This window comes from Strongylocentrotus purpuratus, unplaced genomic scaffold (assembly GCF_000002235.5).
Source record: "Strongylocentrotus purpuratus isolate Spur 01 unplaced genomic scaffold, Spur_5.0 spur5_scaffold_12, whole genome shotgun sequence".
NCBI classification, from domain to species: Eukaryota; Metazoa; Echinodermata; class Echinoidea; order Camarodonta; family Strongylocentrotidae; genus Strongylocentrotus; species Strongylocentrotus purpuratus.
The window spans coordinates 29,683,794-29,696,352 of NW_022145597.1; the positions used below are offsets into that span (position 1 = coordinate 29,683,794).

The window sequence follows — 12,559 nt, forward strand, 5'->3', positions numbered from 1 at the left end:
CCCCTTCTACACTCTCTCTGCCTATTTCTGTCTCTCTCTCTCTCTCTCTCTCTATTTCACACACACACACACACACACACATACACACACTCTCTCTCTCTCTCTCTCTATTTTGCTGTGTCTAGTGAGTGATTCATTTTCGTTTTAAATCATTGCTCCTATATCATTGTATATATATATATCTATTTGTTTTATTTTTGTTTGTTTTACTTAGTTTCAGAAATCTGTAAAATATGTGATATTAATTGATTGATTGATAAAACACGAGGCAAATGAATTATGAGATAAGATGCAAATGACAGAATGAACATACCCTGTTTACATTTTATCTCGTAGACATACATTTTTATTGCATGGAATGTGATGTATGATACACAATTTTTAATGACAAAATATCCTTTATGATATTTGCACACAAAATGCTATTGCACGTAGTAAAGTTAAGAGTACGGTTTCGTAGGCAATTTTAATGAAAAAGATGAATTTCTTGTAGAGCGAACGACTATAAAAAAAAAAGGAATAAACAAAACATTTCAAAGCACATGATTTCCAGTATTTACTGGCACAAGCACAGTAAATCGATCTAACTTGCAAATATGTCTACTTACATCGTCATTATTATATATATCAATTGTGGATATTTCTGAAAGAATTATGCAAAAACTATTAACATTAACAGCGGAATTCATATCCACCCCGCCCACGAACGTGAGGAACAGATTAACTAGATGGAAAAAAATGATTTTTAAAATTTTCAGACGGTGCCTCTTTTAGGAAAATGGAATATCGTTGTGATAATTATCATCCTTTGAATGATAGCAATAATGCTAACAGTACATTCTTAATAGCACTTAATTAGTCAGTCACGCGGTGACGCTTACGGCGTTGTACAACAACTGAGACGACTATAAGAAACGAACTGATTCGAGTATGAGTTGGAAAAAGAAGGAAAAAAGCGAACAGGTACTAGTGTAAACATGGAAAAGGTGTTTGTTCATTTATTCATTTAGTGAGAGGATAAATTCATAGAAGAAAGTAGTCTAATGATCTAAGTCTAGGATTTGTTGATATGACGTTCAGTTTCGATATGTCATTGCCCATTCATTCATTTTGAATGATCCCTATTCCTACAGTGTGAACAATCGCCTTTGAAAACGCAAGTATCCAATCATATTCAATTCAAGGTACTTGTGGTTCTCTCATTCATTATTTCCTTTCTTATTAGCGCGATCATTGATACCATCCATCTCGTCGCCATGGTTACATGGTGATCCAGCTTTTCGGGTAGAATAGTTCTCTCTCCAGGGGTTTAACAGGTGTGTCTGCTTCCTCTTTTAATTCATTCAGTCTGTGCTTGATCCACTCCGCGTTTCTCTGAATGAGGCCTAAATCCTCCTGTATGCTGAGCAACTGCAAACAAAAAGAAGATAAGAATCGTCATCTCACTGCAAAAAGGACACTGCCACCATGTGCTGTCACTGGTTGTAAGGTCCTTTTAGCGGTGAGGTGACGAAATGGGGGGAAAGGAAGAATAAAAATGAACTCTTGTTCGATTTTTTTTTTTTAGAAAGGTCTTTGATATCCCAGGAGGAAGTTATCTATAAATGCTGTTCACTAAGGTCTTCTGGGGCCACATTAATTCTATATACATGCTCTTTACATTTCTGAATGACAATAGAAATACAATCAGAGCATAACTGATGCTGTTTTTGTCGTTGCTGTCGTCGCCGTTGCTGCTGTGTTTATTACTCTGCTAGCTGCTGATGTTGCTGTTGCTATTGTTGTTGTGACATTATCAAATATTTATCAAATTACAATAAAAATATATTCGAGCTTACCTTGTAGTGTCGAGTGTTCATGTAATTTGACTTTTCTTCTATTTGTTGCTGTAGCTGATAAAAGTCGCTCTGTACTCTCTCAAATCTCGCCATCCTCTCTGTCGATCTCTTCTCTAGATCTCGCAGAGAGCGCTGAGTCAGGTCGGTAAACTTCATGGTTCATAGGATGTTTGTTGTCTGGGGTGAATTCTGAAGAGAAATAATTGTAATAATGATGATCATAATAATAATGATAATGATAATTATGATAATAACAATAATAATAATGATAATAATAATAATAATAATAATAATAATAATAATAACTAGACATAATACTTGTTTGGAACAAGTATAGGTGGGCTGGTCAACTAAAGTTTGAAAACAACATAGAGCAAAAATAAGCGAGAAACTGCTTTAAAATTCTTAATAAACAATATCATGTAGATTCAGTACGTGAACGAAATTCACCTTCTATAGTCATAACACGCAAATTGTGAAATTTCTGACATGAGGCCTTTAATCAAAATTTTCACTCTGATGACGTAATCAAAATGAAAAATGGTTATAATTAAACTTGTAGAGAATTATCTTAGCTACAACATATCGAAATTTTGAAGAAAATTGATCAATATATACAGAGATACAATTAATTTTACATAATATGCTGACTTCATAATATGCAAATTCGTATTTTGAGTTCCAAGGCCATTATGATTATGTCACGATACACTTAATGGCAAAATGAGACATGGAATCATATCTCCGACTCATACTTTATCTAAATATGAAAAAAAATTGAAGGTCACGGTTCATTCCAAAGAGCTATAATGGGTTTTGTATAGGCATGTTCTTGCCCATATATGCTATGTATTAAAAGAGCTCGCGCGCACGGTCATTTATCTTGAATTACGCTCATCTTGTTATTAATAGTCATAAAGAGATAAACATGGTATCAAATTCCTCGAAAAAATATGAGAAATATGATAAAAGAAAAAAAAATGCGATTCTATGTTTTGTAATGGTGTTACGCGCGAAAACGCGCGCGCATGTGCGTGTGCGCGATTTTTTATAAAATGCTTAAAATGACCTGAAACGTATGCAAAAAAATTTGTGACGATTTTGAGCATTTAAAAATTTTGCCTTGATCATGATAAATATGAATGAGAAATAACCTTTGGTTATGAAGATATGATCAAGAGTTTATTTTCAGAAAATTTCACAAAACGGCGCCTAGATGACGTCATCAGTCAAGGTCAAGATTAAAAACCTTACCTTGCTTTGTTCATATGCCTTTACATATGTGTGCCAAATTTCAAGTTATTTGATTGAGCCATTGTCAAGTTATCTTGCTAACAAAAAAGTGGGTCAAAATAAGAAAAATAAATAATAAATAAAGGCAATTTTAACAAAAATATAAGGTGGTCTGTATTAGATACAGCCCACCTGATAATAATAATAATAATAATGATAATAAGAATAATAATAATAATAATAATAATAATAATAATAATAATAATAATAATAATAGTAATGGTAATGAAAATGATAATAACAATCATAATTATAATATTTATTAAAACAATAATAACACCAGTTTCTTATAGAGCGCAAAGTTTCAAATTCTAAAATAGAATAACCATGTCCTTATATTTATATTCGACCTCTCTGGAAATACATATTGTCTTTAAAGGGGTATTTTTTCAAAAGGATTGCTTGTATTTTAATTGGATGTTTTTTGATAGGCATATAGTGTATCTTTTATTAGATAAGAGATGGACCTTTCATGTCATAGTGATAGTAAATACAGGCATTCGATTACCTTGAAATCCCCTTATTCATCCCAATACTGTAGATAGGAGGCGGAAAAGAATCGAGAGACTATTATCATAGCCGGGTAATGTTGGAGCGCCTTGAGGACCTTGCAAGGTCGATACGTGAGCTATATAAGAATCCAATATTATTATTATTATTATTATTATCTATGATATGTAAACGGATGAAAGACAATATTATTATAAATTGTAACATGAATTGTAGTTCGTGTCTTACCTTTTCAACACGTAAACGCATCTATTCAAAGACCATGATAACCTCCGGCCAAGTTTATATAAAAATCGTTGCTTGTTGCGCTGGTGTAATAGCAATTTTAGTAATGACCTACAATATACAGCGGCTGCTCAGGTATTGAATTTTCGTGCATATCATCAATAATCATTCATCAGGCCGGGCACCCGGCATGCACCACAATTATATCGCCAAAATTAACGGCTGGGTTATATGCTGGATAAGGATACTGCTATCATCACCCGTTGCCATGCCAACTAGACGCGATGAGGACAGGTAGTACTGCGCATCAATTAGGATGAGGGGTAAGCATTGTGTCGTCATAATACTGAATTCACTTGGGATCGCGCGCTCACCGTTACGTTTCGCGTATCCGAGTTAAAAGCAATTAGCAAAATAACAATTTGTACTGTTCGTAATGCATGTTGTGACTATTATATTCTGTGTTTGAAATTAAATATACATATTTTACACATCAAAGTTAAATTAACGTTTGATAATTCATGTATTCTCCTTTCTTTTTTATTGTTTTTTCTTATTGCTAATTTTGTATTTTAGAAAGTGGTGTTTTTTCTGAAATTTAACAGGATCCATAACGAATATCTCTCTTTCACATGACTGGTGAGGATGCCTATGTCCTTTTAAGGGCTATTTAAACTCTAACATTTGATACCCATAGCTGTGCGCAAGGACTATCTCGGACAATATCCCACGATACATCTACCCTTGAGAATTGCCCGAGTAAAACTACCCCCTAGAACAATTTCCACACGGACAACAAACCCCAAAACAACTGCGCCCGGGAAACTACTGCCAAACAAAAAGCACCACTACCGGGACAATTTCCCTGCCTCATTTCCTCAGTATTTTTAAAATCAAAGTTTTGATGATAACGGTATTAATTGGAATTTATTGGAATCCAATGTGTTACTGAAACACAATAATTTCTGTTAGAATATTTCCCATGTAATATAGGATGAAATACATGAATTGTAAAAAACAATTAACTTCGGTAAACATTTGAATATTGATAAACAAAAGATATGCATTGATGGAATGACAAAAAAAATTGAAAAGGCTTAACTCCAGAATGAAATCCAGAATAGTATTTATTTAGATTCAAGGCAACTGAATGGTGACAGAAGTTACATACTCATATACAATACAGAAAAAGCATGTACAAAACAATATTGATCTGTCTTGTTTTCGTTTAGTGTAAACGGTATTGATTATTATTGTAATTCCAGAACTATACACGGCCAGTGACAACCAATAAGACTTATATATTATAACAATTTGTTTAAATGATGTCATACTACTAATAGAAATGGAAATTGTTAAGTTTTATACGGAGAAAATATGATATTTTCTTTTGTAACAAAGTACCTAATTAATCCATATCATATAATACATTCAGAAATTAACTACATATGAGAGTAAATTTCACACGCTGTGCACCCTGAGATCAATTCACTTTAAAGATAAACTTGAGTTCTGGTTTTAAAGAAAAAGAATAGGAATTTTCACAGAATCAAACGAAATCTACACTGAATGTTCAAGATTACAAATAAATGTCATTTGCCAATAAATTGTTGTAGAAAATGTATACTGGCTGAGTAATGAGCATAGAAAGATAAGGAAATCAAGTCGATTTTTGCACTCTCGCAAACAACGCCTCCTGTTCATCCAGGCGTGAACACATACCACACAGAAATGATACCAATTTATTTGGGATAAAACACTCTTTCATAAGATGTATAATAATCTACTGTTCATAGATGATTTTTAAAATAATTAGCAATTTTCTAGGTGTAAACTTTTTTTTGACTCACACGGTATAACATAGAAAATATTTATTACATGAATGAACAAAAGTTTTCAAAAACACCAGTTCTATTCGTATAATTATTGCATAGATTAAATAAACAACAATTTACTCGTGAAACAATCTTTACTCGTTATAGTAAGGCGAATTATATAGTCTAAGTGATTTGCTTTTAGGGTACATGACTTCACAGTTAAAATATACAATGAAAGATATATTACAAAATTATTACATTAAAGCTTCAAAAAAAGACGAAATACATATATATATATTTATGTTTTTACAAATTTAAACAGGTAAATGAGGTGGGATAGGGAGAGAGATACAACCTTGTTTAGTGGCGTAAGAAACGAGGGACAGTGCGCCCCCTCCAATTATATATAACCCCCTTAAAAAAGAGAAAATGGAAGAGTGGGAAAGAAGACCCCGAGCCCGACCATGTTTGGTCACCCTAGGCTTTCTTATTCACAAGTATTTTCCAGAGCTCCCTTCCCCACCCCACCTCCCCCCTCCACCAAAGGATTGACACTAGCGCCCTCTCAATCGCTTGACACACAGTAGGTCACATGCATGGCGTTGTTCACAAATATACTTAACATGATGAAATGATTGAATGGATAAATGAATGAAAATCGTTGTTGGAAAAGGTGTAGAAATTTAATCCATGAAAACAACACGCTACCCCCTCCCCCACACAAATAAGGGCGGACAACGCTACGCTATGCTACATGCATGGGGTTGTGCACAAATATACGTGACATTCCCTCCTAGTGTAGAAATTGATATATATATTTACATGTGTATATATATATATATATATATAATAGTTATAATAGCGACATCAGTATTTATACTGCTCTTCTTGCGGGCCCTGTAATCATTATTACTCCGGCAATTATTGTCAGTACTCATTAACACCTGGGTGGAGAGTGCTTAATGTGGATTAATGTCTTGTTGTTGTTTTTGTTCTTTAAATTAAGCAAGTCAGTCAGTTTATGACAATTATTGCCGAACACTATAACAACGAAGAAGTAAACCATCATCAGTCGCGAGATTCAGACTGCCGCCTGTGCCAAAACACTTAAACGCTGAGCTTGGATTCGAACCCTCAACCCGTGGATTGAGAGTCTAGTGAATGAACCACGACATCTTCACATAGTTAAATCCACTAAGCCCAAATGCCACCTCTTTAAAAAAATGGACATAAATACTACCCTCTCCCCCACCTCCCCCCCCCCCCCCCCCCTCCCCCAAGTCGCTCGATCAATCTACTATTATTATTATTATTATTATTATCATTTTGGGGGGGATGGAAATGTCTATAACAGGACAAAAATTACCCACGCTCTCTTTAATGAACAAAACAAATTTCATTAATTTTCATCAATTTTCATGTTGAAAAGCAAAATGGTGCAGAATTTTCATTCATCTTGCCAAATGCCCCCCCCCCCCCCCATTGTTAGGTACACACTTTCCCCGCTAGTATGGGGTTGTTCACAAATACACTTGACACACTGTCCGGGCATATCGTATATAACAGAAATAATAATAGCAATCTCCTATGTCAAACCATCTTACGTCATAGCTAGTCATACCATCCTCTGCTGTCACAGTACTATTCACAATGATAGCAAAATCACCATTCCCATCAGGCTGGCCTGGGTACCAATCTATTTCAAATGAAATAAATGGTAATGATTAGAATAATGATAATAGTGATAGTAACGATGATAATGTTAACAATTGGATTAAGAATATAAAAATATTAATAACAACAATATAATAAAAACAATCTATTTATAATGATAATGATATTTTTTTTTAAATCAATAATAATAACAACAACAACAATATACAATGATAATTAAAAAAAAATTAAACTGGACGATAAAATTCATTATTGGGGGATCCACAAACTACAAGCACTGCTTTTTAGTGGATCCCCCATTTCCTCAGCAATTGAGAATTTCTTGTAATAATTTTATTTTGTGCAAAGTGTATTTGTTGAGTTACCAGAAAAAGTTAATTATGTATGAAAAATGAAACACCTTTGTTTATCTTTCTGTTGGAAATTAAATAAATATGAATTGAATTGAATAATGGTATTAATGAAAGCAACAATAACAGCGAATATTGATAATGCTACTTATTATTATAGCACTCTTACTAAATTGAATTTTTAAGGGAAGGAAAATGAAAAATAAGAATATTATGCAACAAGTTAATTGGACCAATTGATAATAATAATGATGATGGTGGTGAAGTTGATGCACTAATATTATTAATGAATATATAATAATCATCATCATCAATAGTGATCTGTCAGTTTATGACAGTTTCAGTGACCCAATAAAAATTATATATATCAAGTGTCTCTCCAAGTCTCTCGGTCTTGATCCATCCGTTTCAGCGTTTTAAATTCTGTGATTACATCGTCTAGAAAGCCTTATTACGAGGTCTTCCCCTCTTCTTCTTTCAAAGAATACGACCTTCTATGACTCTGAGCATCAAGCCCTTATCATGCCGCATTATGTGTCCAAGCCATTTCTTCTGTCTCTCTCTAATCGTTTGAGTCAGCACCCGCCTTTCTTGAGCTCGATGCAACACCTCTTCATTCGAAACTCTGTCCCTCCAAGACACACCTAGTAATTTGCGCCAGCACAACATTTCGACCGCCCCCAATCGCTGCATGTCCTTTTCAGTGAGTGTCCACGTCTCTGCCCCATATAACAGTACACTCCATAATAATAATATTAATAATGGTAATAATTATGATAACAATGATAAAAACGTTCTTGACTTACTCCTATAAGAAGAAACAGTTCCTGAAGCATCTTTTTCGCAGATCCACGTCCCCTCCTCAAGCAAGTCGTTGCAATTCAGCCAAATTCGTCTAATGGATTCCCCCAGGAACTCTTTCGCAATAATGTCAGTTTCCTCTTGGCTTTCTACCAATAGCAATGATGCTTGTCTTGATCCCGCCCCACCTTGCAGCGTGATATTCAGGCTACCACAATAACTCTTTGCATAAGTCCAGGACGTGTAAGATGTCTGGTAGTAGCACTTTTGTCCATAGTGGAACCATTCCGATGGGCAGAGGGCTGGAAAAGTGGAAATTTGAAAAGAGTGCGAATTCATTTTTTTTCTTCAACATACTTTATATCATAGTACGAATTCTTCAAAATGCATTACTCACGAGGGTGTTTTATTTCCCAGAGCACCTATATTAATGTGATAGCTATAATATATTTTGAGTAGGGCCCCAAAGGAGAAGACACATAGAAGAAAGGCGGAAATAGTGATATTTTTATAGAAGACAGGCGAGAGTTGACCGTATTAATGCCACAATCCACTCACCAAGATAACGTCCAATTGGATCCCAGTCACAAGTACAAAACCTATGCAAGGTAATGTTCTTCTGCTGCCTCGTCTATTACTGTCTTGTTGACCGCGCATATCAAAATAATACTTAGCAATGTTTATTTGCGCTACAAAAAAGTTGATTTTTCCTTGATGTAGCCTAGCTGCCCTGATAAGACGCCAAAGCATACAATGAATTACTTCTTACTAGAACCCAATGATCTCAGCTAGGTCGAATGAGGCAATTTTAAATTAATGTCTTGCCAAAGGACGTTGATTCTGTGGCAGAGATTCGAACCCTGTACCTCGTCATCCAAAGTACCATTAACACTGAAAGTCTAGGAACCGTTTCCCAGGAATACCTTGTATAGCAAACTAACTAGTACAGACATGGAGAGATCCGTGGTTCTTTAAAGGGAGGGGGGCACCAGTCCGAAAAATCTTTTACAGGCACAAATAGGAAAAAATATGTTCAGGTCCTCTGTATGTTGACAGTTTAAACGGAGGCCACAAGGACACATTCAAGTAGCGTGAATAGGGGGGGGGGTGACATTTCTCTATGTAATTCATGTATGCACGATCTGGTTTTAAATGTCAAAAGGGGGCACAGGTAGGTTGTGCCCCCCCCCCCACAAACACACACAAGCTTCCTATACTTCACATGCTTCCTACTACCCCCTTCAGACTATCCTGGATACGCCCCCTGAGACTTTAGTTCAGACTTTCGTTATGAACTCACCTGTTTCACAATGTGTACCAGTCCATCCATCCTCACATGTACACGTGTAACCGTTCTCCTCATCCTGGCAAATACCTTGATTTCTACAAGGCTGGCTGCTACACTCATCAGTGTCTGAAGGACAGAAAGACAGACAAACAGAGAAATATTCATCACGAATTCTAGGGTATCGTGTTGTTTTTCCGAAGGTTCGTAACTACGAAGGCCCCGTTATTCCGAAGATAATTCTGAAAATGCCATTCAGTTCATCATTCCATTAGCGTAGTACTAATTGGATGCTACCAGTTGCGTAACTAGGGTTTTTACAGACGTGTATCAATCAGATATGAGTATTTACGTCTGGGATCGACCTTTTACGTCACCATCTGAAATACGAGAGAATTCTTTCATTCATTCAATTTGTATTCAAACTCTGAATATATTGGCTAACAAATCTGAATAGTTAAACAAAAGGAGATCAAGAGTATAACTTTGTAAACGTATTAAATGGAATGTAATAATTTCTTGTTTGTGGCATTGTACTAATAACTACCCATTACAGAGAGGCGGAGTGAGCTGACCGACATTTTCGTCCAAAATAAGATACACAAACTATACAATAGTAGAGTCCATGTATCATCACGAACAGAGCCATCTAATCAAAAGCACTAATCAGGAAAATACTCTAACGCCCTCTAATGAAATTTTCCTTGAAGAAAATGCTTTTTTTCTTTCCTGTAACGTTTAAACTTAAGCATGTGTTTACCAAACGTTAGGTTTTGTGGGTTGGTCAGCTTTGCCTCGGCGAGGGGAGGTAAAAAAAAAAGTAAAAAAGAGGTGATTACCATGTTCACAGTTTCTTCCTTCCCATCCATCCGTACATTGACATGTGTAACTGTTCAGTCCATCCAAGCAAACTCCTTCATTTTGACAAGGATCGCTGACACATTCATTTTTGCCTGCAAGGTTAAAAGCGGATATAACCTCTTTACCAAATTGTTCTTAGCAAACTTTTGTTTGACAAATGTGGATAATGAATATTTACAATGTGAGGGGCAACACTTAAGAAAAAGACCGAACTTTAAAATTGAAAATAACATCGCTCAACCAATTAACCTAGTCAAAGTGCGATCAAAGAAAAAATAATGTTCATTCTATTTTTCGACTAGCTACACCACGTGTAGCATACGGCCCACGCAATATTCACGAATCACTCATTTGAGCGATAGTGTAAAAACAACGTTGGTCCTAACTGCTGAATGTAGTTTCTGTTGACTTAAATGAATTAAACTAGAGTTCACTTACTTATTTCACAATTGGTCCCTTCCCATCCGGGTAAACATTGACATGTGTAAGTGTTATTCCCGTCTTCACAACTTCCTCCATTTTCACAAGGATTACTGAAACAATCATTTGTGTCTACAAAAAAGAAAATGATAACAAAAATATCATATTGTAATGCGTGCTTTATCAGTGCCATGGTTTTTGCTCTACCTCGTCAATGTCATATTATACAAATATAAACTGTATTGAGAGGTTCTGATTGAAACTATGGGCAAGAGAAGACTACTTTAGTTCTATTGAAGTCACCGAGGCCCATAATTTTAACCAGTAACTTGAAAAGAAGGCAGGGTATATTTTGTTTATATCTTGCATCAACAAATTATTATATCCTGCATCAAAAATACGACTGCAGCTCGGTGTAAATATCATGGTGTTAGCACCGTGTCACCTGGGAAGTTGCCTGCTGGAGGCACTTAAAAATCCCGTACGCTCGCTGAATTTCAACTCCTAAATTCTCCCTATTCTCGCAAATAGTTTTTTTTTTAAATAAGTATATGACATTCATCAATCAGTCGATCTGGTGACATTAACATAGAAATAAAAATTATTCGACAGAGAGGGCTAATCATACAACAGCATGAAAAGCATGTGACTCCCGTCAACCGTGCTCACGGTAGCCAAAAACTCTTATCTAGGCGATAGTGGAGAATCAAAATTTGTCCTAACCGCTATCAAAGCGTACTTTCTACGTAAAATGTACAGATTTCGATAAAACTCTCTCTAGTTTACTTACTGATTTCACAGTTGGTTCCTTCCCATCCGAGAGTACATTGGCATGTGTAACTGTTATTCCCGTCTTGGCAAATTCCTCCATTTTTACAAGGGTCGCCAATACATTCATTTGTGTCTGCAACGTTTTGAAAAATGAAATCACTTTTGAATCTTAATCCGAATACATGTAGAAGAAGTTTTACGTATTAATCGCATAGAAACATCGACATTATATGGTAACATATTTGTGTAAACTTAATGCAACTTTCTTCTGATTTAATGATATTTTCTCGATGTTTCATTTTAAGACAGGATGGGATTTAACATATACCTGTTTTAACACCTCTGAATTCAAACGCATTTACTTGATGATCACAGGCCGTTATAGATGGGTTGTGCCATACATGCACATGATGAACTTAAACCATTTCGACATCACACTCGTAAAGCTTAATTCTGCATCAATGTAATCTCCTTTTTCCAATTTTGCTCGTTCAGATATGAACTGGTAGACCACGGTGGGATTTTTTTTAACAACATGTTAATGGATAGCGTCTGCGCTCAACAAAAGTCGTATGTGTATTCACTGAGTTCTGTTTTATGATAAGATTTGAGAAGAGAAACCGCCGAGGTGTACCGCATCATATCGCATAGGTTTTGTTCCCCCTCCCACTTTTTCAATTCTTAAAGCTCTATCCATCGTGGTTTGAATAGACA

At 35.4% G+C, this 12,559-nt stretch overlaps 1 protein-coding gene and 1 long non-coding RNA gene across 2 annotated transcripts; both read right to left on the reverse strand.

Moving 5' to 3' along the window:
• Window positions 1-972: 972 nt before the first annotated feature.
• Window positions 973-4,240, reverse strand: LOC105436976. Its single transcript, XR_004063649.1, has 2 exons — window positions 3,870-4,240; window positions 973-2,027 (listed from the first exon to the last, which is right to left on the reverse strand). It is a non-coding gene; the product is annotated as an uncharacterized LOC105436976 (long non-coding RNA).
• Window positions 4,241-7,199: 2,959 nt separating this feature from the next.
• On the reverse strand, window positions 7,200-11,945 carry LOC105436983 (brevican core protein-like). The gene is made up of 4 exons (XM_030981473.1): window positions 11,861-11,945; window positions 9,809-9,922; window positions 8,514-8,810; window positions 7,200-7,379 (listed from the first exon to the last, which is right to left on the reverse strand). Exons 1-4 carry the CDS (start codon window positions 11,943-11,945, stop codon window positions 7,204-7,206), a joined length of 672 nt encoding a protein of 223 aa, XP_030837333.1. The 3' UTR covers window positions 7,200-7,203.
• Window positions 11,946-12,559: the final 614 nt, after the last annotated feature.